This window comes from Stylophora pistillata, chromosome 3 (genome assembly GCF_964205215.1).
Source record: "Stylophora pistillata chromosome 3, jaStyPist1.2, whole genome shotgun sequence".
NCBI classification, from domain to species: Eukaryota; Metazoa; Cnidaria; class Anthozoa; order Scleractinia; family Pocilloporidae; genus Stylophora; species Stylophora pistillata.
Genome location: NC_142521.1, coordinates 13,942,095 through 13,959,286, shown reverse-complemented (window position 1 = coordinate 13,959,286; position 17,192 = coordinate 13,942,095). Strand labels below are relative to the sequence as shown.

General features: G+C 38.3%; 2 protein-coding genes across 2 annotated transcripts; both read right to left on the bottom strand.

The window, feature by feature from the left end:
* Positions 1-283: 283 nt before the first annotated feature.
* LOC148734629 (uncharacterized) lies at positions 284-2,058 on the bottom strand. Its single transcript, XM_088751785.1, has 3 exons — positions 1,913-2,058; positions 1,002-1,306; positions 284-537 (listed from the first exon to the last, which is right to left on the bottom strand). Exons 2-3 carry the CDS (start codon positions 1,276-1,278, stop codon positions 440-442), a joined length of 375 nt encoding a protein of 124 aa, XP_088607911.1. The 5' UTR covers positions 1,279-1,306; positions 1,913-2,058; the 3' UTR covers positions 284-439.
* Positions 2,059-6,070: 4,012 nt separating this feature from the next.
* On the bottom strand, positions 6,071-16,617 carry LOC111342075 (E3 ubiquitin-protein ligase AMFR). Its single transcript, XM_022949113.2, has 14 exons — positions 16,300-16,617; positions 16,120-16,212; positions 15,339-15,503; positions 14,469-14,621; positions 14,228-14,268; positions 13,183-13,315; positions 11,921-12,054; positions 11,493-11,603; positions 10,863-11,029; positions 9,604-9,710; positions 9,109-9,234; positions 8,505-8,565; positions 7,409-7,709; positions 6,071-7,073 (listed from the first exon to the last, which is right to left on the bottom strand). The coding sequence occupies exons 1-14, from the start codon at positions 16,474-16,476 to the stop codon at positions 7,025-7,027; spliced, it is 1,818 nt and encodes a 605-aa protein (XP_022804848.2). The 5' UTR covers positions 16,477-16,617; the 3' UTR covers positions 6,071-7,024.
* Positions 16,618-17,192: the final 575 nt, after the last annotated feature.

Here is a 17,192-nt window from a genome sequence, read left to right as displayed (position 1 = left end):
AAATGGTGAGTAATAGGTGGAGGGGGAGGGGGGAGGAGGAAAAACGTAGGCGACTGGAGTCGATCGCTCAAAGATATTTATGTCGCACTCTTTTCACCTCGACCTGAAACACTTAATGGCTGCATTCCGCTGTTGGTGATAAACGGGGCGAGTCGACGGAACCCAGCCAGTAAAAAATTTCGCACGTCGACAAGAGAGTGCTAAGTAATCCTGACGAACCTTATACACTGAACTGAAATCCAATACTCGGTTTACTGTGACACTGGAGCTTAGGAAGCCATGACTTGGTGACAGCAGGAAAATTTAATTTTTGCTCAGGTAAGTTTTGCCTATGTTTAACTATGCAATAAATACAATGAGAAAGCTAAGCTAAACGTATCTAGGACAAATCAGGGTGTAAGCTTCCGTAGCTGTCAATTTGGTGAGGTAAGTAGTTGGTTTATCCCCGATTTTTCTTCCTTTGCTGGTCCCTATTCCTTCTGGCTTGCCCTTTCTGGTGCTTATCCTTAGTACTTTTGCGTGAATTTTTGGTGTGCTCTGCGGAAAGAGGGAGAAAGACAGGATTTTTTCTTGTAAATCATGTCTTGAAGACCAGACATGAAATATCCACCATCATACATTTTCTGACACTAAGCAACTACTGGGTGAGGTTAGGCACGATATCACGAATGATCAAAACCAAGGTTTAAGTTGTCTGTCGAAGGCTGAGGCTCCAGCAGAAAACATAGACATGAGGTTTGATAATTGTGTTGTTATGCGAAATCCGAATTCAATAACCGTTTTATTTTACATTTTTGAAACAATCTGCATAAGGACCCCTTCTCCCTAAGTTTACAACGCTCCACGAACGAGGGGCTTGAAAACGAGGCAGACTTTGTTATCGTGTCAACTTCACACAGTGACAGTACAATCAAATGATAGACTATTATCGCACGCGTCTTAAAGGATACAATCTAGCAGTGAGTGCGGACAGATCAATTTTTTTTCTTCATATCACATACCAGCACCCCCGTTGCGCTTTTTGGCTTTGTTTTTCGCCTCTCCCGCTTTTCTGGCCTGGTTCTTTGCCCATTTCTTGGCAGCTTTGATCGCACTTTTTGCTACGCTCCCCCACACCGGCACACCATTGGCCCCAGGAAAAAACAGGGCTGAGGATTGCGCACTAAGCTCAGCCCCATATTGTTCTGCGTTGAACCTGAAGCCTCCCAAATGAAGGAAATCTGCAGCAATGCTCAACGCAGTGAGAATGTACACCAATTTCAGGATCAGCGATCCCATTTTGAAAACCAAGAAATGCAACAGCTATCTGACATCAATAAAGATAAAAAGACTCTAAGCTAAAAAATCATTTTCCGCCGAAGCAAGAGCGCGAGAGGGGAGATCAATTAAGTAGGTTATTTTACGCAGGAATATGCGCAGGAGAAAATTTAAGCCGAGATTAATTAAGCCTTAAGAATATCTTGCTGTTTTGTTGTTTGGTGCACTGTTCGTTACATAAATTTCCCTAGTTTTCCGTACCAACTCATTTCCAATTGGTAATGGCTCCGTAACGAAAATCATACGTTCTCCTTTCACTTCGAATAATTCCAAATTATCATTTGTAACAGGGCACAAATGTATTAGAAGACTGGAGGATACTTCCACGTTAGATTAACATACCACTTCATGCCGAGAAACTGTAATGAAATTATACCAGGTGATCCTGCTCGATCGATGAACAAAGCGTTTTCTAAATCTTTGACCTGGGCTGAGAAGTCAAAAATCGTTCGCGCTACGGTAATCTTTGACTTAATTAATTGTTTCCATTGTCATACTATACACCTACGGTACAGGGCTGTCTTCTTCTTTTTGTGCTTCTTACCCTTCCTTATTCGAACTTCGTTAACGCGACAAAACCACTATTCACACTTACCTTTAACCGATCGCCCTTGAAGCTTCTCTGCTAACCGAGCAACTATGTAAGGTTGTGGTTTATCTGAAGGTTTATCGATAGGGAAGGGGTTTACTTTCTTCACGTGATAACCGAAACTACTATCTAATTGGTCGGACGCTAATTTGTTTTGATGCGTCTCCAGAGTTTCTCAACAACAGTCCAAAGGTAACGATTTGTTACTCTCTTTCTGACGGTGAAGTTTGAAATATTTATTTCCTTGGTAGCTGATACAGTCATCAGGGTGCACGCGTGACGAAAGACCTAAAACAGAAATCACATACTATGAAGCACTGAAGCGCCTCGAACCTGGATCCGTAATAAGGAATAAACTAAGCAAGTCTATAATATAATAAATGTATCCTTGCAGCTTTTCAGTAATTATTTCCATTTCTTTGCTTTATCTATTTCAAACTTGCTCTTCATTCTAACTTCTCATTTCTGAATTGCTATGTTTCTGTAACTTCCGAGTTGTCAGTTTCTGGCGTATTCGAGTCTTAGCCGATTCGGCTCTATAAAACTCGGAGGTTGTTTGTCTCATCGCAGCAGGAAGCTTATTAATTTTGACTTGGCAGTTTGCCGTTTTTTTTTGTTTTGTTGTTTCAGCATCTTACGGTGGCCCATAGGGGACATGACACATTTTTTTTATCGCGCGATAAATGGAAATTATCGCGCGATAAATGAAAAATTATCGCGCGATAAATGAAGATTATCGCGCGATAAATGGAGATTATCGCGCGATAAATGAAGATTATCGCGCGATAAATGGAGATTATCGCGCGATAATTGGAGATTATCGCGCGATAAATGGAAATTATCGCGCGATAAATGGAAATTATCGCGCGATAAATGGAAGTTATCGCGCGATAAATAATAAATTATCGCGCGATAAGTTTTATTATCGCGCGATAATTTATCATTTATCACGCGATAAATGGAAACTTGTCAGGTCACGTAATCGGCTGTCATGCATGTTGTTTCCGTGGACGACAATGACTGCCACAGTTGAGGAGCTATGTTTTGAGGTCAATAGTTCGTTTTATTCATGTAAAAAGATCATTTAGCAGTACGTTGCAATACTACGACACATGGCTCTTTGAATCAGTATAGTAATCCATGATTGTGCGAAGTCCGAGCCCGTGGAAATTTTGTATTATTTATTTATATTTTGTGATAACTTTTTGATGATTGCACGAGTTACACTGTTGTGTTACACTAAAACCTTGAAATAAACTTTCATCAGTTTGCTCATCTTTCAGTCTATACTATATGCGCTCTAAATCTCATTGTCATTGCTCAAATATTCTATCAAATATTATATCAATCAATTCTCTGCATTCTTCCAAACAAAAAACACACTATGATCGTGACTGTATGCCAGCGGGATCCAATTCTTTAATTATGACTCGTACGGTCTCCTTCTGGACAACAAGACTGTAGTCAATTCTTAATCGCTGGTGCATTTGGCGATAACCAATACTGTTCCTGCATAGACAAATGCAACGGATTACCGGACAGAAGTTGACCTAGATGACACTGATGTGATTGATGGTGAATGCTGCGACTGAACAAGCCCCACAAATTGTTTGGAGGAATGCAGAGAATTGATTGATATAATTATGTAAGAGCAACATTTGCAAGTGCTTTCAACTGCTCTAGAAGCCCGTAACCTTTTCGTGGATCTGGTTTATCTCATCGACAACAGTTAGTTCAGTTCTTGTATGATGTTTTCTTCGAAGGGGAATAAATTACACCTGAAAACCTGGCCTCATGTGTCCCTAATGACACCCTCTCTTTGTGTACAAGGCCTTTCTGGCAAAGAGGACCGACAGTTCTGGTGACATATGTGTCAAAGTTACTGTGCTTACATTTCTGTGCGAAATAGAGGATCTAGGATACTTTAAAAGCCTATGAGCATTGTGTAACTACTCGTGTGCACGAAGTAATTTGACCCTATTCGGCCCGAGCTTTTTTTTTAATCTATTCAGACTGGGGAGGGAAGCGAATTCCACCCCCTTCACTTACGTAACTTTCAGAATATTTGAGCAATGACAATGAAATTTAGAGGGCATATAGTATAGACTGAAAGATGAGCAAACTGACGAAAGTTTATTTCAAGGTTTTAGTGTAACACAACAGTGTAACTCGTGCAATCATCAAAAAGTTATCACAAAATATAAATAAATAATACAAAATTTCCACGGGCTCGGACTTCGCACAATCATGGATTACTATACTGATTCAAAGAGCCATGTGTCGTAGTATTGCAACGTACTGCTAAATGATCTTTTTACATGAATAAAACGAACTATTGACCTCAAAACATAGCTCCTCAACTGTGGCAGTCATTGTCGTCCACGGAAACAACATGCATGACAGCCGATTACGTGACCTGACAAGTTTCTATTTATCACGTGATAAATGATAAATTATCGCGCGATAATAAATATTATCGCGCGATAATTTTTATTATCGCGCGATAATTTATTATTTATCGCGCGATAACTTCCATTTATCGCGCGATAATTTCCATTTATCGCGCGATAATCTCCATTTATCGCGCGATAATCTTCATTTATCGCGCGATAATTTTTCATTTATCGCGCGATAATTTCCATTTATCGCGCGATTAAAAAAATGTGTCATGTCCCCTATGGGCCACTGTAGCATCTAGAATGCCACTTTTTTCTTTTTGTCGAGTTTATATCTCGCCAGAATATCAATACAGCGTCGCTTTATTTAGCATTTGGTTTCTCGTCCGTCCGTGATATCTGAGAAATCCTGTAAACAAGTTCTCTACTTCGAAGCTACGGCTTTTCGCCTTGGGCCAGGTCTCTTTTTCACGCATAAATCCGCGATGTTACAATCTCAAAAAGCTCAGGAAGTGATTTATGGCGATGGATGGCGGGAGCTGTTTGTTTTTGCGCAGTAGACGTTTGTTACTGAAACAAGTGTTCACTCTATAAACAAAAAAATGGAGACATTGTAGACATGCCACAATTCCAATATCCCGGTTACCTTTCTGGATGCGTTGTTATACAGGTATATATAGGTTAATTGACCACTCCCCATAGGGGCTTTTCAGGGCCAACACCCACCCATCCCACCCTAACCCTGCAGGAGACGGGGCCTCCGGTTTATTCGTCCTTATTCGAGAAGACTAGAATATCTATCTTTTTCTTGATATTATAGAAAGGTAGCAAATTCTCCTCAGTTATTTTAAGACTATGAGTATTGGTCCGGCCGGGACTCGAACCCTCGACCTCCCGCACAACACAATCCGGTGCTCTAACCAATTGAGCAAACCGGGAGGCTTGAAATAAGCAATTCTGCATTATTTATGCCCGGTCAATGTCAGAGGGTTGAGTTTGTGCTTTTCTTGTCAGTTTATATGTGGTATTGTATGAACGCAATGCAGATGGAAGTTGAATACTCGCGACATTTTTTTATCACTGATAATGAATTACATAGGACATCATACTTACCCTAGAGTCAGGAAGAAAATAATCTCTTCCTTTTTCTTTGACCTGCTGATACAGAAGTGAAGCTTAAGGTTTCCAATACCGACATCACAGTGTTCACGGCCTACAACAGAAACTCTAAACCGAAGCGCTGAAACGCTTAAATCTCCACTGTGTGGATAAGGTAACGATAAGTATCCATTCACAGCTGTTTGTAACGTGACAGCTTTGTAGCGTACATATTGTCCACAGACCGTCCAACAGAACTGTTCTATCGATTCCAGACTCCTGTTGGACTTCTTTGACAGTCGGCTATAGGCTCAATTTCCGCTGTTTTATCAAAACAGACGGAGAAAAATTTAAATCAACGGTTCGAGAGGGCGAAGAAGGCATCCAAGGAGCTTCGAATCCGCATGTCCCCTGGGAAGCTTGATGCTCTACTGGGCATTCTTTCCCTCAAGTATCTTAAAAAAAAAAAAGGCTGGGGAAAACCCAGAAGCAATCACGCAAAAATCATTCAGGGTCTGGGAACGAATCTCTCTCTAGTCTCTCCTTGAGCCTTCCCTCACTTGACCCGCTTTTCACTCGTCCCCACAAACTTAGTGCCTAGGACGGGCAGTAGTTACATAGGTGATGGAGTAATTCCTCTACTCTTCAACATTATAAGGAATAAAAAATGGACAGTTATCAACTTTGTTTATTGTAAAATAAAGGAACACTGAATGTTTCAATTTGTGAGGTGAATGAAGCTATTTGTGACCATTCATTGCAGAGATCATCACCGCATTACTAACTTGCTTTATTTTCAAATCAAACTACAAAATTATGAGCCATGTACACCGCAGGGTTTGTACCATCTTAACCTCATGAAATCTCAGGAACTGTTCAAAAGGCTTTTCCGTGTTATGTAAGGGAAAACATTTCAACGGAGCGTTATGCAATTAAAATTTTTGCTGCAGTATTTTGAGCCATTAAAAATACTAATTTTTTATATAAAATTTAACAGCACATCTATCATATTCAAAGCCTTGATTACAACGCAACGATCATATTCAAAGCATTTCGAGGTTCCTTGGGATAACATCAAACCCTATGCGTGGATCTATTTCTTTAGTAGTGCGCATTCAAGAACAAATAAGGTATTGGCCAGGAAGTAAAATCAACATTTCGTGATTAGTTCAATAATACGACTACACTACATGCACATCAATGCACACTATGCGAGCTACACAAAATAAATCTGAAGCCGTAACTTGGTTCTCTTTTAACCTTTACGCAATGTACCCAGTAATGGACGGATGGGCAAGTTAAAGGCACCTGATATTTAACGGAACTGACTTAGTTTTGTCATTTGAATACCACGCCTTGCCTGACTTTTAAAACTAAAAGTGGGAAAATTATCTTACGCCAATTTCCTCTAAAGGAGGGTATCTTTAATTTGTCTTGGAGTCAAAAGTTGGATTTTGCTGAGTCACAAAGTTGATTAAATTGTTCAGAATTTCCTGTTCTCCTCATAGAGATCTAAATAGTTTAACTGCTTTCCTGGAGTTCTTCTTCCGGGCTACAACTACCACACCATCTGGAACGTTGGCATCAGCTGCTTCCAGTGTGAAAGACTGTCACTTCGTTTCCATCACTGACTGGATTCACTCTGATTTGAGACCTCTCTATCCAGAAAACGCCTGAAATACGTAGTATGATCGATATTGTGTAACCAAACCGTTCTAATGTTCCAGAAATGCCAAATATAGTTTGTTGCATACATGCAAATAAAGAGTTTAGGACAGTTTAAGATCCATGCGACCCATCCTTCCTTCAGAAGTTAACTTTCATTTCTATCGCGCAGAGTGACTTGGAGAATTGCTAATTCTATACCCTTACAAAGCACGCTGGTCATTGCAAGTTGGCCCCAAATATTTTAAAGACCCCTTTACCTTTCTAGACCTATTAAATCTACACAGATCCTAATGCACATGTAGAGTTTTGTATTCTTCATTTCTGACTGTTCCACACTCACCTTCTAGCGTGTTGAAGCATCATCTCTTTTCTTTTTAACAACAGGGACTGTCTGACAGATGACTGTGTGGGGAACTCCATCAAAGATGGCGATGTACTCCTGTATCTCTCTCCTGGTGGTGTTTCATTAGGTGGTGGACTCTCATCGCGCTTTGGGCGCTCCTCTAACGATGCAGCTTCTTCTAGCGCCTGTTCTCTCATCGCTTCCACATCATCAGATGCTTCTGTTGAAGTGCTGTCCTGTTCTGTCTCACTTGTAGAGCTTTCGGTTTCTTCACGTGTATTTAAAGAAATCATTGTGCCTGAAATAGTATGTAAGGCTCCATAAGCATATCTATGATCAGTAAAAAACACTTCAAGGGATACTTATTTTTCCCACCAGACTGCATCGAAGTTCACCATCTCCCATCCCATCCCATGTTGAGTGTTAGGGCCTGTTTACAAGGAGGTGAGGAAGCCTGGGTAGGTGAGGTAACCTGCCTCGTTAGAGTAAACTATCATTCCATATAATCTCTTATCTCGTCTTGATCATGTTTACATGATAAGCAGCCTGCCCTGGTGAGTTGCATGGTCTGATTGGTTGGGTAACCCTGTCAGCAAGGGTCACAATTTGCCAAGTAAACATGACAAGGTGGGGTACAGGGTAACCTGCCCAGCTGAAGCCATGTTCACGTTACAACTTCTAGCAACTTCACCCTGGGATCCCAGGGTTAGAAGATTGTATGTCAACGTGGGCTATTTTTTGGCCACAGCTGAGCAGGTTATCTCACCTACCTTGGGTCCCCCACCTCCGTGTAAACAGACCCGAATTCACTAAAACCCTATGGCTGTTTCTAGACTTTGTTTGGCAGAGAAGATTACACCAACAGCCTTGGTAATGGTAAGTAACTTCTAACTATTCATTCTCTTAACTACGAGGGCAAAAAGACTGGACAGTCAATAAGTAGGCTGCAACAGAGAAATTAATCTACTCAGTCTTTGAACCATGGGTAACAACCCTTAACTATTAAGCATAACCCCTCCTGGTGAAGATCCTTACATCACCTTTCCTGGAATACCATCCAGCCTGTCACAAAAAGTATTTTCTGAACACTTACTTGGGTGTGCTATCTGTAGGAGCTCTGAATCTTCTGATTGTTCCTCAGGGGGTGTCCAGACCTAAGCAGGACAAAGTAAGCCACAATGTTAAGATCCAAGAATGAGGATACCACTTGTGAGACAAAGCATGACAATCAGAGCAACTACTTATGGAAAAACAAACTCAGATTTAATTCTTTTCCTCCACTCCTTTAATTGCTCAATAACTTCTTTTTTCTTTGTTCATACACATATTTGCATGTAAGTGTGCATACAGCTGAAAGCAAAAGAGACAGATGAAATCTGGAATTTTATAGCCATTGAAGGAGATTGTAATTTCCTCAGACGAGCAAATTAGGAAAATGATTCTCCATTCTTATTTTAAATAATCTCTTCATCATGTCTCATTCATGAAAAAGTTTTATCAGAAATCTATTATGGGGTATACATCTGCAGAGCCACCTTCACAACATCACAAATGAAAACTCTTAATTTTCCTTTTTTAACAAGTAGTCTGAAGAGAAATGAACTTGTTATCAATAAGGAGCTACATTGTAATTTGGCCCTTTCCTCTGAATTCTTCCACTAACAATACTTCAATTCTAATTAAAGGACATCACTTACAGAAGGCACTGCTATGTTTCCTTCCAAAATATTATCAGTGGTGACTTCAAGGGAATGAGTGTGTCTCAGGTCCTCCATTATGATGTTGAATGGCATGTGCGGAAACATGGCTTGGACTTGGTGTGCCTTGAGATAAACATCACACCATTCTTTATCAAGTTGTAAATTAAAACTACATTATCTGTGTCTTGTTTTGAAATGATGTATATCATATACCAAAATCAACGAGGACCTTTCATTTGAGGAGCGATATCAAGTCTGACAACAAAATAGGAAATGACAAAAAAGTGTGATTGTCCAATGACCCTAGTCCTGAAACAGTGACCTAACAGTGACTACCACTTGGATGGCGACATTGCATGACTCTGATGATGATGCATGATGGACTGTTGCTCTTTGGCTCAATACAGTACATTACAAGATAACGAAATGGAAAAGAAATGAAAGGCAGAAAAACAAATTGGTTATTGATAATGTTAATGACTGAGATCTTACCATAGCTTCAATGCGGCTCTCTGGAAGTTGACCTTCAGCTGGGTTTTCCACTCCAGTGTGCATGACCTCTACAGAGAAGCTTGGAAACCAGCTTGCTATCTGAGACCCTAAAGAACAAAAAATGACAAACAAATGTTTCATACATTCATTCATACATTCATACATTTTATTGAACACATCCCCATCTGGGGCTTTTCAGTGAACAGTTACATAATTTACATACTTGATACTATACATACAAAACTAACTAATAACACGTTAAATACAATATAAGTTACTTATAACTTTAAGAATAGAATGGTTATTTAAATAAAAAATCATTCAGGAGATGCCTTTTCAAAGCTCTCTTAAAAGAAGCTGGTTTTTCACATAGTTTCAATCTTGAGTCAAGTTTATTCCAGATGGCTACACTTCTACAATAAAAGGTCCTGGCCTGTTGAAGGTTTAAAAAGGGGAATGTTGAGTTGTTGAAAGTTCCTCTTTCTATGCCCAGATACGCTGCCTCTTGTTACAAGCTCGGATGTCAAATATTCAGGCGCTAGGCCTGTTTTACATTTGAATGATAAGGTAGCATCACGATAGTACAGGATTGTTTTTACCGGTAGCCAGCCTAGATTCTTTAATGTGGAAGAAATATGATCGTACTTCTTTACATTGCAAATAATTCAGGCGGCAAAATTTTGAACATATTGTAGCTTATGAACATTACAAGCTGACGTGGAAGACCATACTGACGAACAGTTGTACATCTAACTAAAAACGAGGGCATTAATTATAGTTATAGTATGTCAGTAGACAACAATCATTCACTTGACTCTGATGATGACTTCCGCACAGGTTGTCGAAACGTCAGTCACTACCGCCGACAACAGTCCTTCTCAGGACTACACTCACCCGGACAATCAGACCACACCTTCACATGCTTCAAGCCATTTACTGCAAGCAGATCTTTGTTAAAGGTGAATCTAATGCGACTAAGTAACCTTAATACTTAGTAAAAAGCACGCTATCTACCATTGCTTTACATCAGTTTATGGAGGTTTTACCTTATTGCAAGTTCGCCTCCTACCACCTTTGTGAGTTTGTCCCCCCTCCCCATGGTAAAAAAAAGTTTTCACCAATCTATACCAGTTTGCCCTCAAATGTTTCAACTTCTACAGTACTGCAGAACATGTTCCTTTCCTCTCCACAAACCCTTTAAATCAAAGCCATCCCAGTCTGATAACTTGACTATTATGATTCGCTGTCTTTAAACTTACCATCAAAGTGGAAAAAGTGGTTTCTTCTGAGACCACGCCCCATCATAAATGCAGCCATTCCTCTTGATTGGCTCTGCTCCTCCTGCCCAGGCTGCAGGTCGCTGGCAAGTGACTGACGGCAGGTAGGGCAGGATGTGTCATTCTCAAGCCATGATCTGAGGCAAGAACTAAACAAACAAAGATTTTGATCCGCATTATCATCATCAACAATTTGCAAGTAATTTGTGCCACTATTAAAAGGACTGAAGACAAAAAGAGTTAGAAAGAGTGTGAAGCTGAAAAAAAAGGCCTGGACTAGTTTTGAGGAAAAGTATTACTCTAGGTAATGTCACTAAATTAAAATTCAAAACCCAAGCTAGTTCCATGGTGTTGAAAAAGTAGTTTTCATAACAGGAAAATCACATTTTATTTTACAATGTACCAAAATTTTCAGTGGTTATGAACAAGGCACCAAAAGTTCAAATGGGAGGAGGGGGGTCCAAAAATCCTTTATTCAAGCATGAAATCAGGGGCCTACTGTCAGTAACCTCAGTTCAACCACTGTTAAGAGAAAATTGATAAATTCAACTACCAACTGAAGTAATGAGTTCACAGTAATCTAAATGCTAATCTTTTTTAACAATTTCATACTTGTGGAAAAGATGACCACATGGTAGTTTCCTTGCTGCAACCATGGAATCCCAGCAGATGGCACAGTCATCATTATTCTTGATCAACTCTTCTTCAGTAGCCAAGGGAAATCTAAGATTGTGTGCATACAAACATCAGTAAGATGTGATGCTAAACAAGTTGCATTCGCCAAAAATACACAAATTTTGGGCGCACCGCTTACAGAGAAGCAAAATGATTCTGTAAAAAAAAAAAGAAAAAACTGTGCCACTGTGCTACAATGTAAACTTCAGAGCAAAATTATTGCCTTCCATCTGCATCTCAATACTGTACACATAAAAGCATACCCTACATGCTTACATTTAAAACACTCTTAAAGGTTTGTCAAGTAAGTTCTCAATTTTCTAAAGAATGATGTTTCAAATCTATAATCATACTGGATGAGTTACCTTGACTCCATACACTTGATAATCCTTACATAACTCCTATATTTTGCCAGCTTTTTCTTGATCCCATAGAAGAGATGACGAAGTTGCATACACAACACCAAACTGGCCATGCTCAGGAAGATGTTTGACCACAACTAGGAAACAATTGAAAACAATTTTAATTACTACAAAAAAATCAAAAAGTCTCATCACATTGATTTCAATCATTCTTAAGTTATCGACAAAGGCTCTTTTCATATTAGAAAAACTCTGGAGGCTTGGCACACCTCTGCTATCAAGAATGTGGACAATAACTCTAAGCCGATCCCTAATCAGTATAGCATTCTTTTTAAACAATAGCCACCCTTTCCATATTTTTATTTTGTTCTTCTTATCACCTTTATCTCGCTTTTTGTATATATTTTTTAATTACTAATTTACATTTCGTGTTTTATCTGTGGAAGGCTGTGGATTGACAGCCGAAAGCTTATGTTTTCTAAAACTTCTGGCCAGAGAATGTTTTCACTGTATTTTAACACTGATATTTTGTTTATTGGAGGGCTCTGCAAGCACAAAAACAGAGCTAAACCCTTTAGGCTTATAATTTTGGTCAGTCTGGACAAAAATAAAAGCCTGCATAGTCCTAACAAAAAGAAACTTTTTCATTAACAAGAAAGTTGCCTTCTCGAAGTTTTTGCAGCAAGTAAGTCACAAATTCCAATTAAATTTGAAAAATTACAATAGAAAGCTTCCACTTGTTGTTTGATTTCCCCTTTCCAAATGATAATTAAAATTTCATGTTTTCTCAATAACCAGAATTACTTCTATCAAGTAACAGCTATTTGACTGTGTAATTTTAATTTATAAAGGCTGATAGTTTCTAAAGAAACTGTTTGGGGCTGCATCGGTGGGGGTAATGAAATAATTTGAATATATCAACAAACTTGAAATGGTAAACTGGCCACCGTTACGAGTATAAAAGCTGACCTTTCGAGCATTAGCCCTTCGTCGGAGTGACAAAGGGCTAACCGACGGGCTAACTTCCGTTGAAGGGCTAATGCTCGAAATGTCAGCTTTTATAATTGTAACGGTGGCCAATTTGCCATTTCAGCTTTGTTGATATATTCAAATTAATTTTAATTTAAGCAATAATAATTATAGTGTCACTGCGTAGATTTTATTTGATATCATTTGTTCATTTACTGTGCAGGGGGATTACACCCTTACTGCACATGCACTTCAAACAGAAAACCCAACAAAATTAACTTTTAATTCCTTCTCACCAGCATGTGAAGGTGGTGAGCAAAGTCAACAATGTATATGGCCAAGTCCATCATCATATCGGTGTTATAACTCCATGTGCTTCTTCCTTCCCACATACTGGTGTGACCAATGTCCCACAGATGAATGCCATACCTATGGGTTTAACAGATTTATTGATAACAAGTCTAGGTACTGTAAATTCAATCAGTTTCAAATTTTGGACTGAAAATAATTATAACAAACTGGGAGACAACCACGATGAAGATGCTACTGGTTAAAAAACATAGGGAAATTTTGGAAAGTATTACTCCCAAGCTTTACTTTATTTTGATGGATGTTTCACTATTTGGCTACTTTATTCAAGATTAGAGATGCAGACTAGGGGTGGCTATCCTAATAATGTTTATCACTGAAAATTTCCAAGTGCTTAGCACCTGTTTAAGATTAAGTGCATTACAAACACCTTGGTCCACAACAATGTCACTCACTGCTTAATGCTTTCAGGACTCGAATTTAATTTTTGGAGCACTAACCCTTCAGGTTAGTAGACATCTTTTTCACTAACCACATTATAAAGTTTGGTATCCAAGCTCACAAGTTATGATATCTTAAATACTCAACATTTTGATAATAACCACTAGGACAAATTAAAGAGTAGCTGAAATTGCATGGTGACCTTAAAAACTTTGACAATTATGCACTTATTTTATTTCCCTCTCGTTTACCATGATTAGTCAAGAACAGTACATCTACAGCACATTCTCTAAAAAGAGTTTAAGTTGATTTGACAACTTGAGTATTTTAAGTATTCCTCTGAGAGTCAGGTCTATGTGCTCCTAGTCCCAAAGTCTACCAATGTTTTAATATGTTAGAAAATTTTAATAACCATGTCGGGTTAGTTGGACACATTTTTAGTAACCAAACGTTGAAAATTACTAACCATTGGTTAACGGGTTACCGTTAATTTCAAGCCCTGTACTAGCAGAAGGATGTAAATAGACAGGAACATTATCTCATGCACTTTATACTTCCAATGTATCATTTAACTATAAAAATAGAAGTTACCTTATCAGCCCATGAACTATTTTGATCAGTAGCAGCATACACTGGAAAATAAAATTACTAACTGTGAAACTTGTCCAGTATATAATAATTAATCATAGTTATTTGTCTGTATAAAACTCAAAATGTAGAGATTTTTTCTCCTTAAGTGGATATATTATTTGAATAAATATTTTCTTAATGAAAGCCAGTTATTCTTCAACAACAATTATCTTCACAGAGTAACTGCAAAGAAGGAATGTACCTCAGCCAGCATGAATGTGAAAGTGTGTATGCCATCTGGCCAACCAATAAAAAGACAGATGAAGAACAATCCGTTACAACATAACACCAAAATGATGAGTAAACCAATCACTTTTGCATGAGACCAGGGAGACGTTGTTGGTGAGAAAGACAACTAAAGGAAAACAATGAAGGGATAAACATTAGTGACAAACTTGCTTAAAAGCTCTAAACTGGAAGCAGACACCCCCCCTGACCAGGAAGAAAAGAGTCTGTATAGAACAAGTATCAACTGCACCATTCACATTTCACATGGAAATGTAGAATGAAATGTGTGGGGACGTAAAGAGCATTGAAAAAAAAATGAGACACAAGCCAACTCAATTTTTTTGTTCACCATGATGTACATTCACATGCACCACTGTGCATGGTAAAGATTCAATCATTTATTAGAAACAGGAAAAATATTTCCCCAATGTTCATTTTAACTGATAAAAACATATTAATTCATGTAAGTGGCAGTGAAATAAAAACTCTTTCCCTTTGTTTCTAACATTCCCCTTCTCCCACGAAAAAAAAAAAAAAAATGTTACAAGAGATGTATTTTTATTTCAAATTCTCTTGGGATGTCTGCATGCCCCAGAAGAGATTGAAAGATGACTTAGTTTATTTTGATAAGACCATGGCTTTGTCATATCACTCTCTGTTCACGCCTCGACCTTTGTCTAAGTCCAATGTACTAACTCTAACTCTAGGGAAACGACCATCTAAAAATAAACAAATACTACACTAAAATGTTGATGTCTTATCTGAGGGTATGGGGCACAAAATTACCCTCATACAATAACTCGGACAAGCTAACAACAATCAAGGCAAAAGAATAATCACTTACATATTCAAATCTGTCTTTACAGAGCTGAGTGAACAAATGAAAGAAACCCAGTAAAGTAAACCACGCTGTCCACCACATCACTTCGTTGAATTTCTGCACATTTAAAACCCCGAAAATGAAAATAAACTTGTAGAAAATGAAGTTCCAGAATCTGTCTTGAATTTGCTGTAAAATAAAGAACAAAATCCATTTCAACTCTCCACATGGTTTGGTATAGATATTGTTCGCATGCGAACGAATCACTTTAGACTGGCTGGCATGCAAACCTCAAACCTCAAATGGAAGAAATATTTTGAGCGAGACTGAAGTTAAGCATGGTAAATAATTAGCTCACGAATAAAACCAAAGTTTTTTCGTGTTGAGAGAATTGAGTTAGGTGAGAAGAAAAAGTGATCACGTTAGTTTGGTTAATGTGTACAGGTTTTGGTAAGTTTCAACATGTTGAACACTCGGAAGTTTGCTAATAACTTGTACTAAACGTTGGAGTTACAAAGGAAATCGAATTAGATCATTACCGTTCTGTTAAAATTTTTCTTCTCATTGAATCGATTCCGATAAAAAACTATTTAACTGTGATAATTTAGAACGAAGGAAAGATGCCAAGGTAATTACAACAAAAGATCAATATTTGAAAGTCAACCATGATTTCCATACACTCGAGGACTTACTTGTTATCTAGGCGGTAATTTAAGCGGGTGTATAAGGTTGGTTGAACCTTAATCAAGCTATAGTTATAACTTTCAGCAAACCTATCATTCTATACTGGTGTTTTATCAGTTACCTGAAGTTCACTGGCGCGAAGGTCTCCAAATACAACCCTTTGGATAATTTTCCCGAACAAAAACAAACAACAGTAGGCCATGTTCAAGTTCGACTACGGGAGTAAAATGCATGGGCAAATATTAGAACACTGCTAAATTGTCGGTTAAAAAAACACTTAGAAAAGAGAAGGAACACTTACCCAAAAACAAAAATTATCCTGAGACATAAAATCGTAGATATTCGGCTTTTCGTTCTCATCAGAACCAACAGTAACATTCAATCCGTAGAGAACGGCCGAAACGAACAACAACACGCTCACAGTCACGTATGATTGCAGAGAAGGAAGAGGCAGTTGTTCAAGAAAAACCAACGGCATCTTTCCTCTGGATATCACGTTACTCTAAGGATGAAAAAAATCAAACGTATCTAAAGAAAGGAAGCCTTTATAATTCCCACGATCGAAAATGTCGCGACTTCAGCATTTGTCCGAGTGGTGCGTGCAGCAAATGGTGACGTCACCATTCCTAAGGGGACCCAAAATAGGGCTTTTCTGTAGGGCAGGAGGAGCGGGTAAGTCGCAAAAAAAAATTACTTTCACCAAATAATCAATACTAAAGTTTTAGGAATTTTGGTCACTCAACGCGCCTGGAAAATTCAGAGATATTTATCTATGTAAGAGCAGAATTTTAATCCTAGTAATAGTAGCAATGAAAAGACTTGAAAAGAAAGCTTCACTTTCTGGGAGGGAGGGTAAGGGGACAAAGGAAAATTTTTTTTCCCTTCAAATTGATCAGGATACCAATAAATAGGATACCAGGGAAAAGGTGCCTTTCTAAAGAAAAAAGGGAAATTTAGTCAATAAGATCTGACTGGCTTTCTTTTTCCTTTCTAATTTTAAAATTAAATTCAAATATTTAATTTTCTTGTGAATTTAGAATTAAAAAAAACCCTTCATAATTCACTGTTTCAATACTATTTTTGATAACTGGGTAAAGGTATCACTTTTTCCAAAATATACAATGTGTAAAATTTGAAAGAACCAAAATGTTCAGTTTAACACATTGACACTTACGTGTAACACGTGCCGACGAA

What these genes read in the sequence shown, in the direction of transcription:
- LOC148734629 (XM_088751785.1), bottom strand. Translation starts at nt 1,278, where the DNA reads ATGGGATCGCTGATCCTGAAATTGGTGTACATTCTCACTGCGTTGAGC. An exon ending in AAAGCGCAACGGGGGTGCTG is followed by an intron (nt 538 to 1,001) that starts GTATGTGATATG and finishes CTCTTTCCGCAG; the next exon opens with AGCACACCAAAAATTCACGC.
- LOC111342075 (XM_022949113.2), bottom strand. Translation starts at nt 16,476, where the DNA reads ATGCCGTTGGTTTTTCTTGAACAACTGCCTCTTCCTTCTCTGCAATCA. An exon ending in TGTGGTCATCTTTTCCACAA is followed by an intron (nt 11,030 to 11,492) that starts GTATGAAATTGT and finishes TTGTTTGTTTAG; the next exon opens with TTCTTGCCTCAGATCATGGC. An exon ending in GAAACATAGCAGTGCCTTCT is followed by an intron (nt 8,566 to 9,108) that starts GTAAGTGATGTC and finishes TGTCCTGCTTAG; the next exon opens with GTCTGGACACCCCCTGAGGA.